The following is a 26,830-nucleotide window of genomic DNA, read 5'->3' as shown; positions in this document are numbered from 1 at the left end:
TGAAGTCTACAAACGGGAAGCTAAGTTAAGATTAGATGAAACTTTATTGTCCGTTCATCAACCAAACAAAGACGGCAACCAGAAGTACTCAATTTATCAAAACATTCAAGGCCACCAAAGTTGCTAATACTTGTTTTTGACGGTTCAGTGATGATGGGAAACTTATAACTCTTATTATACATTAAATGTTAAATAATTGTATATAACAGTAATATAGATAAATGACAAATAAGACAACGTTATATATTATAAAACAAAACAACTCTCTTGTATAGCATAATATATAACATATATATATATATATATATATCTCTCTGACCTCGTTGTTCTCCTCGTCTCCAGGCGCTCCACCAAAGATCGAAGCTCTTCCCCACGATGTCAGTGCCAGTGTTTTCTCTGGAGACCCGGCTCCGTAAGTCCAGTGGGTCCGCTCGGGTCGGACTCTACCCGACGGAGACGAGCGGTACCACGTGGAGAACGCCGCCGACCTCTCCACCCTGGTGATCCATGCGGTGAAGGAGGGCGACGGCGGAGAGTACACCCTCCGGCTTTCCAACCAACTGGGCTCCGACTCCGCCACCGTCAACGTTCACATTCGGTCCATGTAAAGAAAAAAGAAAGAAAGTTAATTTATTCCCCCGTTTCCCTCTTCCAGAACCTTTTTATTTAGTGAATTAGCAACGATAATCTACGTGATTAAAGATCTGGATTTCTGTTCTTGTAAATATGAACTATTTTTGTACCAATCTTGACATTAATTTATGCCAAACTAGACTCAGAGTCTAACGTTGTTATAAAATGTGCCATATTGGATAACTATGACTTAGGAATTTTTGAACAACTTTTCTGTGACACATGTACATAATGTATATAGCCGAATTTAACGGTTATGGGAAATGTATGCATTGTTATTTATGACAATAATATGAAGCGAAACTGAAAAAAGAACAAATGTTTAAACAGGAGAAAGTTCCCTGAGGAACGAATACCCTGTCGAACGGAGAAACTAAACTCTGTGCCTCAACGATACGTTGAAGTCTAAAGATCGCCTCAACAGGTAGAGAGGCTCCCTGTTGACGTTACAAACACAAAGACTACGTTATATTGTCTTTGGATATAAACGATATTATTTCCTATGAGTTGTACCGTGAGCGTTTAAGACCCCTATTGCTGTTTGCATTGTACCCTCATGTTTAAGCAGCATAAGCGGCCTTGAGCTCAGACCGACTGCGTCGTACCACCGGGATCTGACGACCAGCAGAGTGCGACGGCCTGCACTCTCAGCGTTTAGAGATCCTTTTTATTTTAAAAAGAGCGATGTTTTCTGCACCGGACGGCCGGGTCGGCTTCTTCTAAAACAAAACATCTTCTGGCAATAAAAGAAAGAAAGAAAAGAGGAAACCAACGCCGGCTCTGCGGTGCAGAAGCAGCGCCGTCTCTTGGAGGATAGCTAGCTAGCTAACTAGCATACATATAATATATAGCTAGCTAGCTAACTAGCTAACGTGTTTGCGTGTTAAAGAGTGCGAGTGTTTTGTAGCTTTTAGTCGTTTTACCATGTCTGTGTTCTGGGTTTTCTTGGTTCTCCACAGCGACTCCATCTCCTGTGAGACCAGTAAATATTCTCTGTTCTTTGATTTATTTTATTGATCTGTTGATGTAGAACTATATTTCATATCCTCCTTGAGTTTTATGCATTTCTGATTTAATAAAGCATGATTTCAGCACTACTCATCGCGTCTCTGCTGTTCATTGTGTGTTTTCTGCTCATTTACTGTAACCGGGGTAACGTTAGCTTGAACACGTGGTGGAGTTAGCAAGCTAACGTTAGCTAGCTAGCTAGCGAGCTGCTAAATTAGTAAAATAACCGAAAGCTTCACATTCACATTGTTATCGTCACGATTAACACTGATTCATTTTATTTAAATGAGGACGTTCACATGACTTTATTATATTACATATATATATCAGTGGTGGCCGTCAGGGCCTGCAAAGCCTTCTCTGTTGGCCTAAACAGAATCACAAAGTTATAGCTATTTTATAATTTAATAATATTTCATAAATACACTACATGTATTATAATTTCCCATTATCTTATTTTCTCATTGCACAGCTACTGTCTTCCTCTGTTGCTCTGCTTCCAGCCTGCAGCTTGTTTTAAGGAGAGCTGTTATCCAATCAGATTTAGCCTCTATGTCTATGTAAGGAGAGTTGCCTGCTAGAGAGCCTTTGCAGTTTAAGTGAATGGGGACGATGTTGATTGTCATATTCTTCAACCAATCAGATCTTTAGTTTGAGATGTTGGGCGTATGACGTGCTAGTGGCACCCAGGTAGCCTCTAAGTACGTCTGCATTAACATGCTCCGTGATTGGTCAGTGGGCCAGCGTGACTTTTGTCAAACAGAAAGCTAGCTAGCAGATCTCAGTGTTTAGTAAGAGTTCAGGTTGAAACATATGTAAGAGAAGTTATGACATTTTTAGCATTTTGCTTGGTGTAGATTCTTTCTTTTATTTCAACTAGCTGTGTTTTTTTAACACTCAATGGCTGAAGGAGGAGAATGGATTTGTGAGTTACTGACTTTAACAAAGAAAGGAGGATGGACTTTGTCTTGAAGTGAACAGCAGCTTTGGTAAGTTAACTGCTTTTGTGTTTTTACATCTGCAGCAGCGTTACTACTGTGTTCATTTGTCTATCGTGTCGTTTTTATGAATCATATGAATGCTCGTGCTCTAGCGCTGCAGTGTTGCTGGATTGATTTGTTGTCATATAAATATATGTGACTGGTTCTTGTGAGTTTGATCTTGTCATTGTGTTAAATACATTGATTCTGACTTGTCCGACTTGACGAAGCATCCCGTCATCGCGGGGTTAGGTTCGGACATTTGATGCTCTGTTTGAATCAGTAGGGAACAGCTAACTGCTGTTCTTTACCCGCTAAGCTAGTTTAGCTTATAAGCTAGTTTAGCTTAGCCTCCCTGAACACTCGTGGGGCCTCAGCTGTTTTTTGTTATTGTTCTGGGTTAAAAAGGTCACACAGCCCGTTGTCTGTTACGTGAGCGCAGTCCACCGAAAACATTATATTTCCCACAATTTAAGCTTCTGTATTATTCAAATGTATTGTTCGGTTCGTAAGCCTCGTACGCTTTAATATGAATACGTGTGTTGTTACACCCCTAGAAACAAATACCCGTAGCTCAGTAGGACAGCACAGAAGGCCCAGGTATGAAATGCACGGCCCACCACTATATATATATTATATGTATATATTATATATGTATGTATATACATATACATGTCAATTTAAAACTGATGAAATGCTGATTTATATCTATTTGTTGAGGAATCTTAATATTTAAACCAGCACTCATATAGACTGTGTACATGAAGGTCTATGGGGTTTAGGAGACATTGACACTAATTTGATGCCACGTGCGGCTGATTAACGGTTTTAACAGATTAACGGTTTTGACACCATGATAATAATAAAACTAAATTTGAGATTATAAAACATTACATCTATTTATATACCAAACCTCTGCTAACAATGGTCACATTTAAGGTGGAGTGGTTCTCCAGGAGAGGACTGAGAGGATTAGAAAAGATGGAAGCAGCAAGAAAACAAGGTAAAGTTACACATAAAAGTCAAAAGCAACTTATTGTGAAATCATATTCATGGATGGTAATGATCTGCATCACATATCTATTGTTTCATGATGTCTAATAAATAGTGCCACTAGAGGGTTTCACACCGAACTCCATTTAAAAGTTAGACATTTTAAAACTGAAGTGAACAAACATGAGCTAAGTAACTTATTAACTTATTAAATTAATTAAATTATAAATGTTCTGTCATCAATACCTTCCAATTATATTGGAGGAGGAGAAGGATTCCTTATTGTCTCTGACAACAATATCTGATATTCAGAGATGTTTAAATCACACCAGTGTCACGTGCCCTGATGTCCACACCTTGTAGATACTAGCTGTACATCGACACAGTATATTATATATATATATATATATATTATATATATATAATATGAGAATACTTAAACTACTCTGATTTATAGTCAAATAGAAGCTTCACACCAGACGAGACATAATAAAACTCTTTATTCAATGATGAGCTCCGGCATGTGATATGATGTTATGATATTATGATATGATATTATGATGTTATGATGTTATGTTATATTATTATATGATGTTGTGATATTATATGATATTATGATGATATATTATGATATATTATGTTATATTATGATGTTATGATATTATATGATGTTATGATATTATGATGATGTTATGATATTATATGATGTTATGATGATATGATATTATGATGCTATATTATGTTACGATATTATGATGTTATGATGATATGATGTTATGATGTTATATTATATGATGTTATGATGTTATGATATTTGATGATATGATATTATGATATTATGATGTTATCATGTTTTGAAGTTTGCATGTTATGAACCAGCAGAGATCTACAGGACTGTATTACATGCTTTGTGTACAGGTGTATTATGTATAACACACTAGTAGTAGTACAGGTGGTTCCCATATGAAAGTAGTGATACACAGTATTTACACCACTGGAAAGTCAAAAACTATCAATAACACAAATGGATAACTAAAGAAATACACAGAACATTCAACAACAGACAGGCAAACATCCCAGAAGACTTATAGCAGTTAAATATGTTTGTTTGTTTATATCTACAATATACACAAATAGAATATTATACAGTAACTCAGAGTTTAGAGAACGTCTGAAGAGACGTCAGAAATAAAACATTTTAATGAGATATTTCATGCAGGATGCTGAACATGGTTAAAGTATGTTATTTCTAAATGTAGGTCCTCTCCATTGAGCTCTATGGGAACGATGTGAGCTACAGTTACTTTAAAGGGATCATCCACAACATCCAGCCTGAGTGTGTTCAGATGCACATTTTAGATTTAGCTTTGATCACACTCATTGCATACTTTGCTAGCTAGCTGCAGCTAATAACTGGTAAGTTGCACGTTGACCGCGAGGTGGAAATGTGTTTCGCACTCAGTCTGAATGTTAGCTAGACCAGAACTACCTTCACCAGAGCTAGCTAAACCAGAGTTAGCTAGACCAGAACTACCTTCACCAGAGCTAGCTAAACCAGAGTTAGCTAAGCCAGAGCTAGCTAAACCAGAGTTAGCTAGACCAGAACTACCTTCACCAGAGCTAGCTAAACCAGAGTTAGCTAAGCCAGAGCTAGCTAAACCAGGACCAGATGAACTAGAGCTAGCTAAACCAGAGTTAGTTAAACGAGAGTTAGCTAAGCCACACACACATCTGCCTTCACACATTTACATGTAAAACAAATAATTGTCATCTGTACACATTAGCATTTTTAAAAACAGTACAAACAGTAGAAAATACAAAAATAACAAAACAGAAACATTTTAGAAAGCATCTTAAAATACATTAAAATAACAGTATGATGATATTAATGTTGAGGAAAAGGAAGGAAGGAGAAACAGATCTGATAAGTGTAAGGAGAAATAATGTGTAATATTCTCTAAATGATCAGTATAATTATTAATAATTAATTTAAAGGAGCAGTTACAGGTCTGTCTCATATATATTCAAACCATCAGCTCACAACTTGGTATTCATGAAATCAGCCATTAAAAAAAAAACCCATTTCAGAACATGAATATAAAAAAGCAGAAAATGGAGTGACTTTGAATTCAGTCGGGTTTATTTTCTCACTAAATTCCTCTTTTCTTTTTTTTAAACAGTCACACCAAACTCCATTAAAACAGATGCGACATTGTAGAAATGTGCTACTGAATGCTTTTATAAATACTTTTTCGAGGGCTTTATTATAATGAGAAGGCGTCAACTAGAATATCTTTAATTCACTTTACATGATACTTCCTTAAACCCACTTAGACTCTGGATGACGAACAACATTTAAATATGAGACCGCTCCGAGTCGTTTGAAGGCGTCTATTTTCTTCTTCTGCTCAACTTTTCATATGTTTTAAATAATAATAATAATAATAATAATAATAATAATAATAAATGTGTGAGGGTTCCGGCCTTCATCAGCGCTGTTAAAGGTTCCTGAGGAGGTTGAACGTGGCCGAGGTTACGAAGGTCACAAGGCTCATCTATCCTTTCCTTTCTTCCTCAGTTCCTCTCTCCTTTCTCTAACATGGCGGTCACAGCAGACCTCACAAGGCAGATTAAAAAACTTCACAAAAGAGTGCAAACTAGAGAATAAATAACAAAGACCCCCCCACACACACACAACAGTAGTGTGTTGATAAGTCATGAACTGACTGCATAGAGTAAAGGCTTTAAAGCAAGAACACATCTTCAAAATCATACAAAAACTATAGTAACCACACCAGTGTGTAGTTCTCTAAATAATGCTAACTTTCTTTATTAAAGTGCTTTAAAAATATATAATCAATAGTCAATTTCAGTCCTCGGACGGGGGTTCTACGCCACGCCGACCTACCAAACCCAAGAGCCACATAATGGACCCCGAACGTCTACTAGAGAGGAACATACTGTAGTGGACCCCGAACGTCTACTAGAGAGGAACATACTGTAGTGGACCCCGAACGTCTACTAGAGAGGAACATACTGTAGTGGACCCCGAACATCTGCTAGAGAGGAACATACTGTAGTGGACCCCGAACGTCTGCTAGAGAGGAACATACTGTAGTGGACCCCGAACGTCTGCTAGAGAGGAACATACTGTAATGGACCCCGAACGTCTACTAGAGAGGAACATACTGTAGTGGACCCCGAACGTCTGCTAGAGAGGAACATACTGTAGTGGACCCCGAACGTCTACTAGAGAGGAACATACTGTAGTGGACCCCGAACGTCTGCTAGAGAGGAACATACTGTAATGGACCCCGAACGTCTACTAGAGAGGAACATACTGTAGTGGACCCCGAACGTCTGCTAGAGAGGAACATACTGTAGTGGACCCCGAACGTCTGCTAGAGAGGAACATACTGTAGTGGACCCCAGACGTCTGCTAGAGAGGAACATACTGTAGTGGACCCCGAACGTCTACGAGAGAGGAACATACTGTAGTGGACCCCGAACATCTGCTAGAGAGGAACATACTGTAGTGGACCCCGAACGTCTGCTAGAGAGGAACATACTGTAGTGGACCCCGAACGTCTGCTAGAGAGGAACATACTGTAGTGGACCCCGAACGTCTACTAGAGAGGAACATACTGTAGTGGACCCCAGACGTCTGCTAGAGAGGAACATACTGTAGTGGACCCCGAACGTCTACTAGAGAGGAACATACTGTAGTGGACCCCAGACGTCTGCTAGAGAGGAACATACTGTAGTGGACCCCGAACGTCTACGAGAGAGGAACATACTGTAGTGGACCCCGAACATCTGCTAGAGAGGAACATACTGTAGTGGACCCCGAACGTCTGCTAGAGAGGAACATACTGTAGTGGACCCCGAACGTCTACTAGAGAGGAACATACTGTAGTGGACCCCAGACGTCTGCTAGAGAGGAACATACTGTAGTGGACCCCGAACGTCTGCTAGAGAGGAACATACTGTAGTGGACCCCGAACGTCTGCTAGAGAGGAACATACTGTAGTGGACCCCGAACGTCTACGAGAGAGGAACATACTGTAGTGGACCCCGAACGTCTGCTAGAGAGGAACATACTGTAGTGGACCCCGAACGTCTACGAGAGAGGAACATACTGTAGTGGACCCCGAACATCTGCTAGAGAGGAACATACTGTAGTGGACCCCGAACGTCTACGAGAGAGGAACATACTGTAGTGGACCCCGAACGTCTGCTAGAGAGGAACATACTGTAGTGGACCCCGAACGTCTACTAGAGAGGAACATACTGTAGTGGACCCCGAACGTCTGCTAGAGAGGAACATACTGTAGTGGACCCCAGACGTCTGCTAGAGAGGAACATACTGTAGTGGACCCCAGACGTCTGCTAGAGAGGAACATACTGTAGTGGCCTTCTAGGTAAATTTGTGACCCAAGTAGGGTCAAGGCCTTACCGATACTCAATTAACCACAAGACTATTCGCGACAGAAACCAATCATCTAGAAGTTCGGGAATCCACGAACAGAAACATCTGTTGGACATCATGGACGTTTATGCTACACAGACAGGGTCACAGCTAGAAAGTCAGAGGGGTGAAGCGGTCACCGGACTCGGCCGCTCGATAACAGTCCTTCAAAGAGTGTTCAGTTCTGGAGAGGCTGAATGGTGAACTCCATTTTCCAAAACAAAAAGAGAAGCAAGACAAAGAAGTGAAAAAAATGAATCTGCTCTCCTTCTTAATCAAAGGACAGTTTTAGAAGCAGGTCACTCCATCGGGCTCGGAGGTCGTGGTCGCAGTGGCTCTGCCTCCGACCAGAAACACAGCCATGCTGGATTTGGACTGATTGCTTTTGAAGATGCTCCCTGCTCCATGAAGACCAGAAGATGAATGGGTCTGGCTGCTACTGCCACTGGGGTTGAAGTCGAAGTCCGGGTCGAGAGCTGTATCCATGGAGACGACCCATGAGGCCGGACGCCATTTCTTAAGGGTGTACGGAGTCTTGACACGACGTTTTATTTTCTCTCCTGAAGCGCTCAGACTGTCGTTATCTGTCAGGGAAAAATCTTATGAAGAGGAAGAGAGAGGAAGAAACATTATTAGAGTTAAAATTACAGATACACAACATTTATTGAGTGGTACTTTGGGAGTTTGAACCTCTATCCCCTGATTCTGTGCATGTACTACTTTGGCGCCAATCAATTCTTCAACACTTAATCTTGACTCACCTGAGGAAATGCAGGAGGAGGACAGGTCCAGGGAACAAGGACGCTGACGCCTCTTGGCTTTGGCCTTTCCCATCTGGGTCTGCAGCAGACCTGGAGTTTCTGGATCTAAGGCGGGACTTTGTAGAGCTGCAGGTTCTGGAGCTGAAGGTTCTGCAAGAGCTGTGGTTCCTAAATGTTGAGATTCCAAAGCTGGAGGTTCTGGAGCTGGATTTGCTGAGACTTGAAACTCTAAAACTGAAGCTTTTGGATTCACGATTGGAGCTTCTCGGAATGGAGCTTCTGGATCTGAGACTGGAGGTTTTAGGACTTGAACTTCTGGATTAAGGGTTAGGGCATTTAAAAGCAGGGCTGTTGAACGTGAGGTTGAGGTGTCCGGGGCTTGTGCTTGTGAAGCTGGGGATCCTGGGGCCTCTGGGATTGGCACTGGAGCTTTTGCCAGGATCGGATCTGAGCCAGAATCTGTATTTCTACGGTCCGGTACCAGTGCAGTGGCAGTAGAGTGGACAGGATGATGAGCCTTTGGGCTTCTGGGTGATTCAGGGGTCAGTACTGGTTCTGCAAAACGGGCTCTCTGGACACATGGGAATGTATCTGAACCATGACCTCTATCCTGTGGTTTTGGGTCATGTTCCGATGTAGCGGGTCCAGCTGGACCAGTAACAGGAGACTCACTCCTCTGCTGACTTGGTGGATGTGGCTCAGGTTCAGGATTGTCGATGCTCCGACCCTGATGGACCTCTGAACCGATCATTCTTTCGGGTTCAACTTTCAAACCCTGGATCTTCACATTTGACCCCAACGCCGCTCTGTTGTTGTTGTTGTTGGAGTTCGAGCCTTGTCCCGACACGGTGTTGCCAGTCTGTGACTGATGACGATGATGATGCAGATGAGGAAGGGGCTCGCTCTCAGCTGGCAGCTGTTGTCTCTTCAGCAGCGGTTCGTGTTCATCCGGACTGCAGTTGAGCAGGTTCATACAGTTGTCCTCTCCTCCGATCACCGCCGCCTCCATCTTGTCCTCCTCCTCCAGCTGCGGCCCCGCCGGATTGGTTTGACCTCCTCCTGTCGCACCGTTCATCACCAGGGTGGGGACGCCGGCGCTGTAGCCGTTGGCGACCATCGATCTGGAGACGACTCGACCACCGGTTTCGACGCTGCCTCTCGTGGCGATGTTGTTGGTCACTGTGGTTACCTGATGGGGCTCTACAGCCGTGGCGACCGTTACCGTGTTCATCTTAGCGACACCTGTTTCCACCTGAAACACAGAACATTCTGGATCAGTGACGCAACTGAACATACGGTGTGAGATTCCTTTGAATGAAGTTGTGATACCAAACCAGAAAGGAGTTCTAGTGTCAGATCTTTGGCTCACTTCTCTACAATACTGTTTACTTTCCTGTTGCGATCAGGAGACAACCTCTGGTTCTCTAAAGTCAAAGCTTCACGTGTCAAAGCTGCATTCTCTCTAGTGTCCACCAGGGGGCGACTCCTCTGGTTGTATAGAAGTCTATGAGAAAATGACTCTACTTCTCTCTTGATTTATTACCTCAGTAAACATTGTAAACATGAGTTTATGGTCTCAATCTCTAGTTTCAAGTCTTCTTCAATACAGCATGATGTTCATTTAGTAAATGATGGTCCATTTAGAGTCACACAGACCATAAAGCAGGGGATGCTTTAGGGGCGGGGCTACACAGTGATTGACAGGTCTCTACGTCACTCCTCAGTCCTAATATGGTCACTTCCTACTGTACCTGTCTGTGGTTTGACTTGAGCTTTCCTAGCTTAAGTCGGGAGGAGGTGTCCTTGGTTTTGTGGAGAAGATGGAGGTTGGTGGGTCTCTGGGGCAGGTTCTGCTGTTTAGAGGGAGGAGGGGCATCAACCCGACCAAGAACCCCCCGATCACCCTGAAGAACCAGCACAGAGTGGTTCACCTAGAAGAACGACAGGACCAGAGGTCGGTTACTACGAACGTTAAATAACAGCGTTCAGTGAGGTAGGAGGACTACTGGACCTCGGTCTGGAGAATCTGGTGGTACAGCAGGCCGGTAGGTCCATGCTCCGTTGAACCAAACTGTTTCTGTGAATGTTCCATCAGGTTTTCATCAGAACTTTCTCTCAAGTTCTTCTCAACCTGTGGAGACAGAAAGTGGACACGTTATCGATGTGTTGGCTCAGAAGGAGAAACTACAGTAATCAATAACAAAGACCTCGTTGGGATCCAGTTTGATGGCCTCCAGGTCTTCTTCTGTCAGCTGCAAACAGACTGGACCACTGGACACGGGGACACCTGGAGGACATCAGGGACACAGTTACTGAGGACACTCCAATGTGTGTGTGTGTGTGTGTGTGTGTGTGTGTGTGTGTGTGTGTGTGTGTGTGAGAGAGAGAGACACACCGGACTCTATAATGGTGCAGAGGGTGGAGGCGGTGCTGGTCAACACATTGATGTCTGAAGTGGACGAGCGAGCCTGAGACAGACGGAGAGAGAGACGAATAATAAATATAATAAAAATGATGAAATAGAATGAAATATAATAAATATGATGCTTTGTTACCTGTGTCTGCTGTCTCTCATAGTTTATAAAGTTTCTGTTCTTTTCAGAACCTTCTGCTGCACTCGTGGTCGTCTTGACGACGTCTCCCTGGAGATTCTTGACCACGCTCACCTGGAGATCCTCTATGTAGGAGGAGGCGGAGCCAACCGGAGGAGGCCATCGGCCCTGAGACAGATTCCTGAGAGAGAAACCAGTAAAGTAGTTTTTAACTCTGTGTGTGTGTACCTGTGGTTGTGTACTGGTGTGTGTGTGTGTGTGTGTGTGTGTGTACCTGTGGTTGTGTACTGCGTTGTGTGTACTCAGCAGTGTGAGGTCACTCAGTCTCTCCTCAGCACACTGAGCGGTGAGTCGAGCTTCAGCGTCTTGATCCCAACAGTCCTCCATCGTCTCCTTCAGGGAACGCAACGCCTACAAATACACAAAGCCAGGGACACAGTACTACTGACACAGTACTACTGACATTACTACGACCCAGTAGTATTCCATGTACTGCAGCTTCACACAAAGAAAAGGTCTACAGAAAGAAGCTACTCATTAGGTGAACAAGGTGAGAGTCTGTCTGAGGTAAGGACAGGTGAGGACAGGTGAGGACAGGTGAGGACAGGTAAGGACAGGTGAGGACAGTCGAGGACAGGTGAAGACAGGTAAGGACAGGTGAGGACAGGTGAGGACAGTCGAGGACAGGTGAAGACAGGTAAGGACAGGTGAGGACAGGTGAGGACAGTCGAGGACAGGTGAAGACAGGTAAGGACAGGTGAGGACAGTTGAGGACAGGTGAAGACAGGTAAGGACAGGTGAAGACAGGTGAAGACAGTCGAGGACAGGTGAAGACAGGTGAGGACAGGTGAGGACAGGTGAGGACAGGTGAAGACAGGTGAAGACAGGTGAAGACAGGTGAAGACAGTCGAGGACAGGTGAAGACAGGTGAGGACAGGTGAGGACAGGTGAGGACAGGTGAAGACAGGTGAAGACAGTCGAGGACAGGTGAAGACAGGTAAGGACAGGTGAGGACAGGTGAGGACAGGTGAAGACAGGTGAGGACAGGTGAAGACAGGTGAGGACAGGTGAGGACAGGTGAGGACAGGTGAAGACAGGTGAAGAGAGGTGAGGACAGGTGAAGACAGGTGAGGACAGGTGAGGACAGGTGAGGACAGGTGAAGACAGGTGAAGACAGGTGAGGACAGGTGAAGACAGGTGAAGACAGGTGAAGACAGTCGAGGACAGGTGAAGACAGGTGAGGACAGGTGAGGACAGGTGAGGACAGGTGAAGACAGGTGAAGACAGTCGAGGACAGGTGAAGACAGGTAAGGACAGGTGAGGACAGGTGAGGACAGGTGAAGACAGGTGAGGACAGGTGAAGACAGGTGAGGACAGGTGAGGACAGGTGAGGACAGGTGAAGACAGGTGAAGAGAGGTGAGGACAGGTGAAGACAGGTGAGGACAGGTGAGGACAGGTGAGGACAGGTGAAGACAGGTGAAGACAGGTGAGGACAGGTGAAGACAGGTGAAGACAGGTGAGGACAGGTGAAGACAGGTGAAGACAGGTGAGGACAGGTGAAGACAGGTGAAGACAGGTGAGGACAGGTGAGGACAGGTGAAGACAGGTGAAGACAGGTGAGGACAGGTGAAGACAGGTGAAGACAGGTGAGGACAGGAACACTAACCAGGCTGTTTTCCTTCCAGGCTTCAGGGAATCTGGGTCTGAACTTCTCTCTGACGACGAGAATCTGCATCTCTTCAAAACTGGGATGGTTCCCGAGCTCGGCCTGGAACGCCAGCTGGTACTCAGGTACTGCTTCACCTGTACACACATCAGGTACATTATTATGTAGTACTGATACTAGTACTCAGTTTCATCAATACGTCTGTACTTTGACTCATGATCCACGTGTGATTCTATGTATTTACATGTGAGGACAGAACAGGTGAGAACAGCTGAGGACAAAGTACTTGTGGTATTTGACTTTAATACATGGTACTGTGTTGTGTGACTCACCTGTGAACAGGTGGGAGCACCTCCTGAAGCTCTCCCAGTAGAGCAGCCCCAGAGCGTAAACATCCACCTGCTTCAGCGCCGACTCACAGTCCCGGAGGTTCAGAGCTCCGCCCAGAACCTCCGGAGCCATGTAGCGCACCGTCCCCACCTGTAGACACACACAGGTGAGCCCTCACGTCTCTGCTCACACCTGTGGACATCACCTGACACCTGTCACATGACCTCACCTCAGATATCGCCACAGTGTCGTCGTCTCCAGGGCGACAGGGGCGACTTCCTGTCAGATTCATGGACAGACCGAAGTCAGCGAGGACGCAGGACAGATCGGACCGGACCAGGACATTCCTACTGGTCACGTCTCTGTGGGCCACCGCTGGTTTATACTGGTCTGGGGGGGGACAGAGGAGAGACCAGTCTTTATTCTGGTCTGAGACAGAGAGACCAGTCTTTATACTGGTCTGAGAGGGGACAGAGGAGAGACCAGTCTTTATACTGGTCTGAGACAGAGAGACCAGTCTTTATACTGGTCTGAGAGGGGACAGAGGAGAGACCAGTCTTTATACTGGTCTGAGAGGGGACAGAGGAGAGACCAGTCTTTATACTGGTCTGAGAGGGGACAGAGGAGAGACCAGTCTTTATACTGGTCTGAGACAGCGAGACCAGTCTTTATACTGGTCTGAGAGGGGACAGAGGAGAGACCAGTCTTTATACTGGTCTGAGAGGGGACAGAGGAGAGACCAGTCTTTATACTGGTCTGAGAGGGGACAGAGGAGAGACCAGTCTTTATACTGGTCTGAGACAGAGAGACCAGTCTTTATACTGGTCTGAGGGGGGACAGAGGAGAGACCAGTCTTTATACTGGTCTGAGAGGGGACAGAGGAGAGACCAGTCTTTATTCTGGTCTGAGACAGAGAGACCAGTCTTTATACTGGTCTGAGAGGGGACAGAGGAGAGACCAGTCTTTATTCTGGTCTGAGGGGGGACAGAGGAGAGACCAGTCTTTATTCTGGTCTGAGGGGGGACAGAGGAGAGACCAGTCTTTATTCTGGTCTGAGGGGGGACAGAGGAGAGACCAGTCTTTATTCTGGTCTGAGACAGCGAGACCAGTCTTTATACTGGTCTGAGAGGGGACAGAGGAGAGACCAGTCTTTATTCTGGTCTGAGACAGAGAGACCAGTCTTTATACTGGTCTGAGAGGGGACAGAGGAGAGACCAGTCTTTATTCTGGTCTGAGGGGGGACAGAGGAGAGACCAGTCTTTATTCTGGTCTGAGGGGGGACAGAGGAGAGACCAGTCTTTATACTGGTCTGAGGGGGGACAGAGGAGAGACCAGTCTTTATTCTGGTCTGAGGGGGGACAGAGGAGAGACCAGTCTTTATTCTGGTCTGAGGGGGGACAGAGGAGAGACCAGTCTTTATACTGGTCTGAGAGGGGACAGAGAAGAGACCAGTCTTTATTCTGGTCTGAGAGGGGACAGAGGAGAGACCAGTCTTTATACTGGTCTGAGACAGCGAGACCAGTCTTTATACTGGTCTGAGGGGGGACAGAGGAGAGACCAGTCTTTATTCTGGTCTGAGAGGGGACAGAGGAGAGACCAGTCTTTATTCTGGTCTGAGAGGGGACAGAGGAGAGACCAGTCTTTATTCTGGTCTGAGGGGGGACAGAGGAGAGACCAGTCTTTATACTGGTCTGAGAGGGGACAGAGGAGAGACCAGTCTTTATACTGGTCTGAGACAGAGAGACCAGTCTTTATTCTGGTCTGAGAGGGGACAGAGGAGAGACCAGTCTTTATTCTGGTCTGAGAGGGGACAGAGGAGAGACCAGTCTTTATACTGGTCTGAGACAGAGAGACCAGTCTTTATACTGGTCTGAGACAGAGAGACCAGTCTTTATTCTGGTCTGAGAGGGGACAGAGGAGAGACCAGTCTTTATACTGGTCTGAGAGGGGACAGAGGAGAGACCAGTCTTTATTCTGGTCTGAGAGGGGACAGAGGAGAGACCAGTCTTTATACTGGTCTGAGAGGGGACAGAGGAGAGACCAGTCTTTATTCTGGTCTGAGAGGGGACAGAGGAGAGACCAGTCTTTATTCTGGTCTGAGAGGGGACAGAGGAGAGACCAGTCTTTATTCTGGTCTGAGAGGGGACAGAGGAGAGACCAGTCTTTATACTGGTCTGAGAGGGGACAGAGGAGAGACCAGTCTTTATTCTGGTCTGAGAGGGGACAGAGGAGAGACCAGTCTTTATACTGGTCTGAGAGGGGACAGAGGAGAGACCAGTCTTTATTCTGGTCTGAGAGGGGACAGAGGAGAGACCAGTCTTTATACTGGTCTGAGGGGGGACAGAGGAGAGACCAGTCTTTATACTGGTCTGAGAGGACAAATAATACTGAACTTTTAATGTGGAGGAGAAAGAAGAAACAGAAACAGTTCCTCCAGTCACCAGCAGGGGGAGCAGTGATGTTCACCATGAAACACTACAACTAATTAACTAAGTTTGTTCATTTAATACCTGAACACAGGAGAATATATGAATTCTGATAATAATAATAATAATAATAGTGATAATACTGATTATTATAATACCTCCTCTGTAGAGTTCAGTGTGCAGGAAGGCAAGTCCTCTCGTCACGCCATGAGTCATCCTGCAGCAGGTAGACCAGTCCACTGTGTGGACAGACAGGTAGCGAGACAGACAGCCCTGAGACAGACAGACAGACAGACAGACAGACAGACAGACAGACAGACAGACAGACAGACAGACAGACAGACAGACAGACAGACAGAGTTTGTATGTAAAAATCTGTAACTATAGATGAAGAGAACACACTTGTTTGTCTGTTATGCCGTGTTCACACCAAACACGGCCGAATTATTCGCGCAAGTAGATTACATACAAAGTCTATGCAGAGACACGATGAGACTGGAGTGACACAAATTCGCGCGAAACGCGTGAGTTGACATTTTTAAACTTCGGTGAAAAAATGGCGTGACGCTGTGGCGCAATAGTCTATCAGCGTTGAGATGTTTCTGTCATCACTGACGTCCTGCTGTTGTTGAATCAGGAAATAAACGCTGTAGCCGTCTGTGTTCACCCAGAGCTCTACGACCCCTCATATCAGTAGAGACAGAACTATGTGTGTACATGTGTGTGTGTGTGTGTAAACCATATGGTGCAAACAATGAATAGACGCTGCCGTATTTACGTCTAGATGACGTTATGTTGAGTGTTGATGGAGCTGCTACAATGTTAGCATAGCCTAGCACCGATCGATCCGAGCTTCATTGAGAAAACAAATACAAATCAGCATCATTACGTAGTTATTTCGGAGTCCCTTTTTGTCGGTTTATTGCCGTTAAATCACAGCCAAGTCAGTTTATTGTGTGTTCATACAGCTTTAGTAAACAGACGTGTGGCTCGCTAGACACAGTGAGCTCGATGAAATCCACGGAGCTCCTCCAGACTATGTTATGAACCAGACATGACGGCGTTTAGTTCCCCGTGATATCTGGACTTCCACAACACGTACTGAGCAGAAATAGAGGTGATTTTTTCCACATTTGATGGCGGACAGTTGAACGGCTTTCAGGCCGATAAGCCACGCCCCCTCTCTGGCGCGTCCAGCGCGATGCACGCGATGAACACAAATAGTCCCGGAGAGACCGGCGGCACGAATGACGAGATTAACGCGATTAGCGCTGCGTTCATCACGTTTGGTGTGAACACGGCATTACAGGTGTGAACACTTTAAACAGCTGAAATATGTGTCTGTGTCTAAATATATATATACATACATATATATATATTTATGTATATACATATAATAATAAGTGAGACAGACGGTCAAGCTGGTAATTACTGCTGCAGACGAATGCAATGAACCAACCGTGTGTGTGTGTGTGTGTGTGTGTGTGTGTGTGTGTGTGTGTGTGTGTGTGTGTGTGTGTGTGTGTGTGTGTGTGTGTGTGTGTGTGTGTGTGTGTGTGTGTGTGTGTGTGTGTGTGTTTGTGTGTAAATAAACAGTGTGTGGTTATAAACAGGAAGCTAAAATTGTTTATGTGTAAGTTTGTGAATGAGAGATAGTGATAATGAAGATTTGATGTTTGTGTGTGTGTGTGTGTCTATCTATGTGTGTGTGTATGTGAGGGTGTGTGTTCCAGACAGGAAGTAGGACTGAAGGCGCCGTCTTCCAGCACAATAACAGGATTACAGGAGTCAGACAGACGGCTGTTTGCCCCCTAAAGGCTGCAGAGAGCATTACAGCCTCCTGATCACTATAAATGAGCTGCAACACTAACATGATGAACACATGAATGCATCAATGATTATAACATCATATAATACTGCACAGTGGGTACTTGTACTTTTGGTACTTCAAGAATACTTCTACCAGAGTACTCTTACATGTGGGTAGAACTCCATGAGGATCAGGAACTCTGGTCGTCCGTCGGCGGCCGTCCTCTCGTCGGCGGTGAGGAAGCGAGCGATGTTGTCGTGTTGCAGCAGCAGACGGTAGACGGAGCGCTCGTTGGAGAAGTTCAGCCGGTTGGCCGAACTGAAGAGTTTAACGGCCACGCAGCGCTCGTTAAGACAGCCACGAAACACAGAGCCGTAACGACCTCGACCAATCAGCTGTCAGGAGGAAGGAGAAGGTCAGGTACTCTGTTCACTACCTGTTCAGGTACTCTGTTCTCTACCTGTTCAGGTACTCTGTTCTCTACCTGTTCAGGTACTCTGTTCACTACCTGTTCAGGTACTCTGTTCTCTACCTGTTCAGGTACTCTGTTCACTACCTGTTCAGGTACTCTGTTCACTACCTGTTCAGGTACTCTGTTCACTACCTGTTCAGGTACTCTGTTCACTACCTGTTCAGGTACTCTGTTCTCTACCTGTTCAGGTACTCTGTTCTCTACCTGTTCAGGTACTCTGTTCACTACCTGCTCAGGTACTCTGTTCACTACCTGTTCAGGTACTCTGTTCTCTACCTGTTCAGGTACTCTGTTCTCTACCTGTTCAGGTACTCTGTTCACTACCTGCTCAGGTACTCTGTTCACTACCTGTTCAGGTACTCTGTTCTCTACCTGTTCAGGTACTCTGTTCACTACCTGTTCAGGTACTCTGTTCTCTACCTGTTCAGGTACTCTGTTCTCTACCTGTTCAGGTACTCTGTTCACTACCTGCTCAGGTACTCTGTTCACTACCTGTTCAGGTACTCTGTTCTCTACCTGTTCAGGTACTCTGTTCTCTACCTGTTCAGGTACTCTGTTCTCTACCTGTTCAGGTACTCTGTTCACTACCTGCTCAGGTACTCTGTTCACTACCTGTTCAGGTACTCTGTTCTCTACCTGTTCAGGTACTCTGTTCTCTACCTGTTCAGGTACTCTGTTCACTACCTGCTCAGGTACTCTGTTCTCTACCTGTTCAGGTACTCTGTTCACTACCTGTTCAGGTACTCTGTTCTCTACCTGTTCAGGTACTCTGTTCACTACCTGCTCAGGTACTCTGTTCACTACCTGCTCAGGTACTCTGTTCACTACCTCAGCATCAAACAGCAGACAGACTCAGAGACTAGCTGGTGAACACAGTGGAGCATGTTTTAGGGGGTGGGGACCAAAAATGGAGCTAAAAGAGAGAATATTGGATCGACATTCATCATGTGACACAAACACAAAGACTCCTGATGAGTCATTGTGTTGATGTTTATAAAGTTCAACATATCAACTTAAAAGGTGGGTGTGTGTGTGTGTGTGTGTGTGTGTGTGTGTGTGTGTGTGTGTGTGTGTGTGTGTGTGTGTGTGTGTGTGTGTGTGTGTGTGTGTGTGTGTGTGTGTGTGTGTGTGTGTGTGTGTGTGTGTGTGTGTGTGTGCGTACCTCCAGTAGCTTCAGATGGTCCAGGTCGACAGCAGCATCTGTGTTTGCTGCCTCCATCACATCCAGAGCCGACAGACCGTGTTTCTGCTTCCCTGAATACACAAACAAATACACACGGTTAGTATTTATTAATCCATTGTGTGTGTGGGTGTGTGTGGGTGTGTGTGGGTGAGCACCTTTCATCATGCGGTATCCCAGGAACAACGCCACAATGATGACGGCTGCTATGGCGACGGTTACCAGTGCGATGAGCGCCGTCTCCTCCCGCCGCAGCGGCTGGTGTTCTGATGATGACATCATTACTAACATCACTATGACATCACAACTCAAGACAGAAACGTTATCGGAGAAACAAGCTGAGCTAACGTTAGCATCAGACCACCAATGGAATCTTCTGCCCGACCGATACGAGGCGCGTGATTGGTCAGTTCAGTGACCGCTCACCTGTCTGTCTGTCGTCCTGCCCGTCCGACTTCATCGGCCGCAGGGCGGGGGTGTCGGCGGTGGGCGGGGCCTCGGTGAAGTTGGCGTTGCAGAGGTCTCGGCTGCAGCAGCAGAACCTGTAGCTGCCGTTCTGGATCTGAGACGGTGTCGTAGTCACGAGGCAGCGGTCGCTGTGACACTCCTGCTCGTTGCCAGTGTGAGTCCAGCAACCTGGAGGACAGGCAACCTGTTCAGTGTGTGTGTGACAGTGTGTGTAGGTGTGTGTGAGTGTGAGTGAGTGTGTGAGTCTCACCTTGCTTGACCAGGTGTATTTCCCCATCTGGTCTCTTTTCCCACAATCCATAGCAGCGGGAGCCGCGGATGCAGCGGACCGTGCCGTTGTCTCGCACCACTCCTCGCAGCTCGTTGGCCGGTTCGCTGTGAGGCTCCGCCCCCTGGAGCTGGTCAGTGAAGGCACACTGTCTGTCCTCTGACTGTAGACCTGAACACAAAGGGTTAATAATAATAATCTGACTAGTAAAAACTCCCAGCAGCCTCTCTGTCTGAAGGACGACAGGACGTCCTGCCTCAGGCTGAAGAGCTCCATTAGTCCGATGTCCCAACATCTCAGTGAGAACGTTCCCTCAACAGAACGATCGTCTGTCCAGTTCATTCACTGTCAACAACAAACCAGCAGCGCTGAACCAGAGGAGCTCCGCTCTGTACAGGAAGTGGTTTAGAGGCTCCCTGAGGCCACAGCCACACGAACACCATTTAATACGGAAACCATCTCCGTCCAGAATAAAACGCCTGAAAACACTCTTCACGTACACTGGGCGTGATGGCGCCGTGTCAACAGGAAGTAGATTGGTTGCTTAGTTAAAATAATACGACAGAATAATGAAGTAGTCTTTAATAATGAAAGGTTGTGTTTGATACTTAAGATCTTCTCTGAAATCTTCCTCTATGAACTCAGACACACATTTAGTGGAACGTTTTATTTTTCAGACGTAGCTACAGCGCTGCAGGTCTTTATCTCTTTATCTCTCACCTCATATTTACTTTAATATGAACTCGTACACACAAAGGTTGACTAGATGATCATAACTGTGGTCAACACTCGTCTCTCACTCGTAGCTCTGCTGGAGGCTGAAGTCTCCGTCCTACTGGAGAGCAATTACTGCTTTTGTTCCTTTACAGTTTATGTGTGGACTTCACAACAACAGAAGCATCAATGACAGGACGTCCTCCGTTTATTGAATTCTTTCCACAGTGGACAGTCATTCAAAGGGAACACCTCTTATATTGGAGTTTGAGGTGATACTCTGTCACTGAAAATAAAAAATGTTTTCATATTTTGTCAACTAAAATGTGCGTCACATCCTATTACGTCGCTGTCGAGCACCTTTCTCTGCAGGTGGCTCATCATGATTTGCATTTTTATCAATGGATAAATCCAAAAAAAGACAAGTCACGGAGGAAAATAGAGTTTAATTCTGCCTGGAAGTATTAATTAGCTTTCACTGCCAACGATGTTGGCTCACCTGTATGCTTGATATGTGGTGAGAAATTGGCAAACAACAAGAAATGTAAAGTTGAAAGATGCTTCCAGAACAAACACAGCATGAGCTGAAAAGTATCACGCTGGAGATGAACGATGAAGAGCGATTTCTCAACTGCTGCAGTTCTCCTCTTCATCAGAGTTTGATATTGTTATAACAGGTAAAATAGCAATAAAATGTCAAGAATTGTCTTTATTCTTATTCTATAATTTCATAAATACAACAAACTGTAGTTTTTGTATATATAATATAACTATATATAAAACTTTATAAGCTGTGATATAAAATATTTTTTATGACCGTCGCCATCTTTGTTTATGACCGTCGCCATCTTTGTTTTTGACCGTCGCCATCTTTGTTTATGACCGTTGCCATCTTTGTTTATGACCGTCGCCATCTTTGTTTATGACCGTCGCCATCTTTGTTTATGACCGTCGCCATCTTTGTTTATGACCGTCGCCATCTTTGTTTATGACCGTCGCCATCTTTGTTTATGACCGTCGCCATCTTTGTTTTTGACCGTCGCCATCTTTGTTTTTGACCGTCGCCATCTTTGTTTATGACCGTCGCCATCTTTGTTTTTGACCGTCGCCATCTTTGTTTATGACCGTCGCCATCTTTGTTTATGACCGTCGCCACCTTTGTTTATGACCGTCGCCATCTTTGTTTATGGCCGTCGCCATCTTTGTTTATGACCGTCGCCATCTTTGTTTTTGACCGTCGCCATCTTTGTTTATGACCGTCGCCATCTTTGTTTATGACCGTCGCCACCTTTGTTTATGACCGTCGCCATCTTTGTTTATGGCCGTCGCCATCTTTGTTTATGGCCGTCGCCATCTTTGTTTATGACCGTCGCCATCTTTGTTTATGACCGTCGCCATCTTTGTTTATGGCCGTCGCCATCTTTGTTTATGGCCGTCGCCATCTTTGTTTATGACCGTCGCCATCTTTTTGGGTCATTTTTTTCACACTGTCTGAAATCACTCCTTCTCACTATCCGTAGAGTTCTATGTAGAGGACTTTATAATGAGCTCGCTGTGCCACTAACTACAGAAACTGTCGCACAATTAAAACGGCACCATCAGGACAAACTGTTCATTCATCTCCGCATCACATGTTTGTTCTGTAAATTCTAAAATCCTTCAGTCTCAGTAATCTGACTGACCCTCCCTGTCACTGTTTAGTCTACTGTAACACACACACACACACACACACACACACATACACAGACAGAGACACACACACACACACACACATACAAAGACAGGAAGGTGGAATGTGGAATGTGTGTGTGTGTGTGTGTGTGTCTTATCAAATACATCACAAGAAAAATACAAAACCTGACAGACTGGCTGACGACAGTGTCTATATATGTATGTATGTGTGTGTGTGCGTGTCTCTGTCTGTGTGTGCGTCTCTGTGTGTGTGTGTGTCTCTGTCTGTGTGTGTGTGTGTCTGTCTGTCTGTCTGTGTGCGTCTCTGTGTGTGTGTGTGTCTCTGTCTGTGTGTGTGTGTGTGTCTGTCTGTCTGTCTGTGTGCGTCTCTGTGTGTGTGTGTGTCTGTGTGTGTGTGTGTGCATCATTAGTTAATTGCAGAAGGAATTAGTTGAATAAACAGGAATGTGAGCTGTGTTCCTGTAACACACCCGACGAACTAATGGTTCTGTGAGCTCACACCAGTGCATGATGGGAGCTGAAGTTCTTCTAGCAGTTTATCCAGACCAAGCTATTGCTTCCTGTTAGTGCCAAGCTAGGTTAACAGTTTCCCTCTGCTTCCTGTTAGTGCTAAGCTAGGCTAACAGTTTCCCTCTGCTTCCTGTTAGTGCTAAGCTAGGCTAAATTAGTCTGTATATTGTAATAAAAGGTATGAAGATATTATGTTATCTGTACTGACCAGTGACAGCAGGCAGCAGCAGGACACACAGATACACTGTTAATGAAGCTCCACCCACGGCGGCCATGTTGGATCCACCTCGCATGTTCGAGTCCCCGTAGACGTCACACAAACATTACTGATCCTGGGCCAGATTATCCTGAAAGAAAACAGAGAAAATAACAAACAAACAAAATAGTTTTATAAACAAAGTTAAAGTCCATCCATGATTCTGGACCTCTTATCTGGAACCAGGTCTAGCAGAGACCTCCAGACATCCTCATGGACGTAGATGGGTCTCTCCAGTAGACCTTCAGTAGCTAGCATAGCATAGCATAGATATGCTAATGCTAACGTGCTCTGCTAGCTAGTCTCACTGTTACACAACGTTCAACATGACAACGCAACGCTGTGATTGGTCAGTCTAGAGAGGCGGGGCTTAGCCAAGGGTACATTTTATAGAATTCCCACATTTAATATTAAAACTTCATAGTGAGCTTGTTTTATATGAAACATACGGTCTAATATTCTTATTATGGTCTACTAAATAAATAAAATAGACTTTAGTATAATATATTATAATTATAATATTATTATCCCTCTATTGGACTAAAAGGACTCAATAGTGACCTCACAATATTATACAATACATATTATAATAATAATATTTAAAAACTAATATATTCACATCAATAATCACGTGACCTTTAATCAGCTGTGATTTTAATATTTCAGCTTGACCTTCATGATCCATCTGTCTCTCCCTAACACACCTGTAATACACACCTGTGTGTGCGTGTGTGTATGTGTGTGTGTTTCTGTGTGTGTGTGTGCGTCTATACGTGTGTGTTTGTGTGTGTGTCTGTATGTGTGTGTGTTTCTGTGTGTGTGTGCGTCTATACGTGTGTGTGTGTGTGTGTGTGTGTGCGTCTATACGTGTGTGTGAGTGTGTGTGTGTGTGTGTGCGTGTCTATACGCGTGTGTGCGTCTATACGTGTGTGTATGAGTGTGTGTGTGTGTGTCTCGTAGAGTCACTGATATCAGATTATTGATCACCTGTGATCTTCGTCTGCAGGTAAATTTAACGACGGCGTTCTGACAGCTGAGGACGGAAGGGAGTGGCGCGTGCACACACACACACACACTCTCACTCACCGGTCCATCACACGTTAACTGTGTGAGTGTGCGTGTGTTTGTGTTGTGTGTGTGTGTGTGTGGTTCTTACCGGGAGGAAGACTCCGGTCGGCTCTGCAGGAGGAGATGAAGCAGCCTGTCTGGTCTCTGTCTGTGTTAGGGGTCTGTTCGGGTCTGGCTCGGCTCGGCTCGGACTCTCCTCTCTAAGATCAGTCCGGATCCAGCAGCAGGTCTGTGGATCAGGTCTGTGGACCAGAACCAGAGGCTCCTCAAGCCAGAATGAGGCTGGGTTTGTCTGCAGCCTCAAAGACGCGTCACAGTCCTGACGACACCACACACTAAGCTTCCGGTGGACCCTGTCACAATAAAAGCCCCAGCAACGTCGGCGTGTTTCCGGTTTGTAGGGACGAGCTGCTGCTTCAAACAGCACGTGGTACATATACAAAGGGTCATTAATTCAATTGATCATATATGCTGTATATATTATTAATATATATATGTATATATTGTTAATAACATATATACATATATACATATATATATATGTATATATGTGCATGGTGCCTTTACAGTCCAAAATATATATTCTCTACTGACTCAAATTCTGCTCTTTTATTTTGAAAGCAACTATACTCCACTTCCAGATAGATAGACAGGCAGACAGGTACAGAGAAAGACAGGCAGACAGACAGACAGACAGACAGGCAGGCAGACAGGCAGGCAGACAGGCAGACAGGCAGGCAGACAGGTACAGAGAAAGACAGGCAGGCAGGCAGACAGGCAGACAGACAGACAGACAGACAGACAGTTGCCATGGTGAGGACGCACCTGGTTGGAGAAGCAGACTGATGAAGAAACGTTTCAGTAAACAGTGATTTTGAACAAAGCTCCTGCCTCCTTTTAACAAAAAGCAGGAGTCTGAGTGCCAAAATATGGATACCGTGAGAAAGATAAGACTCTGCCGAACGCGCTGATGTGTTTTTTATGTTTGTGGTGTTATAAATGTGAGCTCCAGAGCAATATACAAAACTAGTACCGTCTGCTTTCTCTGAGATGAGTGGTGAGGTTTAACATGGAGTCTGATGGAGCAGCTGGTTGAGTTCATGTCGCTCTGCGGCTCTTTGAGCCACATGTGTAACTCTGTTGGATTCCACAGACACATGACTGCGACCAGCACAACATTTCTATGCTTTTGGGCCAAAAATGGTGTATAAAGAGTAAACATTGTGGGAGCTGGAGCAATTTGTTTGAAAAAATCACAGAATATTTTCCTGCTCCGCTCCACTCTGACCGTGATGTCATCACTCTAGCTCTTAACGAGCCGTGCAATACACACCCATTATAAAATCTGAAACGGACCCAAAATGTTCCTGAAACTTAATCTGTGACTGAATAAAAACTGTGCTAGCTATCAAAATGTCCATTTGGCTCAATAAAATGCTGCGTTTTCTCTACGTTTTAAACTTTGAATCATGTTTCTATGTTAAAGTACGGCTAGTCAATGTGGGCCCAAAGTTAAGTGTTTTTTTAGCTCTCTTCACGCCGAAACCCCATCAAGTGAATGGAGACATTCTGCTCCGTTTTTGGGGATTTTTGGGAAAACCGCTGGGCGAATCTCTTATACAAGTAATTGCACACGATTCTCGATCAGGCCGCACGATTTGATGTATTTTTTGCGCAGGTGTTGGAAACGCTGTTGAGGAGAAGCGCGCCAAACTTTCTGGCGATCGGTTTGTTGTTCTGGCGTTTGTTGGCTCACAGCTCTAACGGTTTCACGGAGAGAAATTCTGAAGATATCTCTGGAATCTGTGTCGGATTCTCGTGCTTTGATGTATTGTTTGTCCATGTTAGCCTTTAGCTTTGTGTTCGTAGCTTTGTCTGGAGTGCGTAGCTCGCCGAGTCATGGCGAAAAATATGTGATATTGCGGTATATCTTCTAGCTGATTATATTAGTTGAGTAGAATTGTGTTTGGAGTGTGTAACAATAACAAATATTGTTGCCTAGACTCTCTTCTTTAACTGGGTATATAACATGTGTAACATTCATTATATTCGTTTCTGAAACATGCATTCTACGACACTCTCTTCGCTAAACTTTCTCGCTGGAACCCCAAATGGTCCTCGCTCGTTACCAAAACTGGAGAGGAAGGATGACTTGAAGAACAGATCGTGTGAAAATGGTGTCTGTAGTGTAAACAATGTGGCTTAACTGGCGATGTAGAAATGGGGTACCGTGTTCTGTGGAAGATGTTCTGGAAGTAAAATGTAACATTGGTCTCTATGGAGCAGGAAGTTGGTTTTCCTCTCAATTAAAGGCTTTTGTGCCAAATGTGTTAATCTGTCATTTGTCTACGACAAGATTAGCTTCCATCCAAAAAGTATGCATGAAGAGTGAACGTTGTGGAGTCAGTGGAAAAAAACACAAGAATCTCAAGCTGCTCTTCACTCTAGCCTGACATCACGCACTCTAAGCTGCGCAATACACACCCATTATAAAGGCAGAAAGCAGCAGTAGCAGGAGGAGGAGGAAGAGCAGGAGGAAGAGCAGGAGGAGGAGGAGGAGGAGGAGGAGGAGGA

The 26,830-nt window shown here is 45.0% G+C and overlaps 2 protein-coding genes across 6 annotated transcripts in view; one reads left to right on the top strand and one right to left on the bottom strand.

The window, feature by feature from the left end:
- The window catches only part of ttn.1 (titin, tandem duplicate 1), a 113,063-nt gene extending 111,333 nt beyond the window's left edge, over window positions 1–1,730 (top strand). For all 5 annotated transcript variants that reach the window (XM_079169873.1, XM_079169875.1, XM_079169874.1 and 2 more), the window contains one exon: window positions 343–1,730. In XM_079169873.1, the coding sequence (XP_079025999.1) occupies window positions 343–416 (74 nt within the window). In that variant the 3' untranslated portion in view covers window positions 417–1,730. The remainder of the gene's footprint in view (window positions 1–342) is intronic.
- Window positions 1,731–8,370: 6,640 nt separating this feature from the next.
- LOC306704116 (bone morphogenetic protein receptor type-2-like) lies at window positions 8,371–23,225 on the bottom strand (the record flags this gene model as incomplete). The annotated part of the gene is made up of 18 exons (XM_079170328.1): window positions 8,371–8,666; window positions 8,844–10,095; window positions 10,595–10,774; window positions 10,855–10,974; window positions 11,051–11,130; window positions 11,239–11,311; window positions 11,399–11,576; window positions 11,670–11,806; window positions 13,063–13,199; window positions 13,395–13,542; window positions 13,622–13,782; window positions 15,977–16,091; window positions 17,796–18,023; window positions 19,263–19,354; window positions 19,439–19,546; window positions 19,707–19,916; window positions 19,999–20,187; window positions 23,141–23,225. The coding sequence occupies 18 exons, from the start codon at window positions 23,223–23,225 to the stop codon at window positions 8,371–8,373; spliced, it is 3,789 nt and encodes a 1,262-aa protein (XP_079026454.1).
- Window positions 23,226–26,830: the final 3,605 nt, after the last annotated feature.

The sequence above is a fragment of the Pholis gunnellus genome (genome assembly GCF_910591455.1).
Source record: "Pholis gunnellus genome assembly, chromosome: 12".
Classification (NCBI taxonomy): Eukaryota; Metazoa; Chordata; class Actinopteri; order Perciformes; family Pholidae; genus Pholis; species Pholis gunnellus.
Note: the sequence above shows the minus strand (reverse complement) of the source record. Positions and strands in the feature narration are given on the sequence as shown.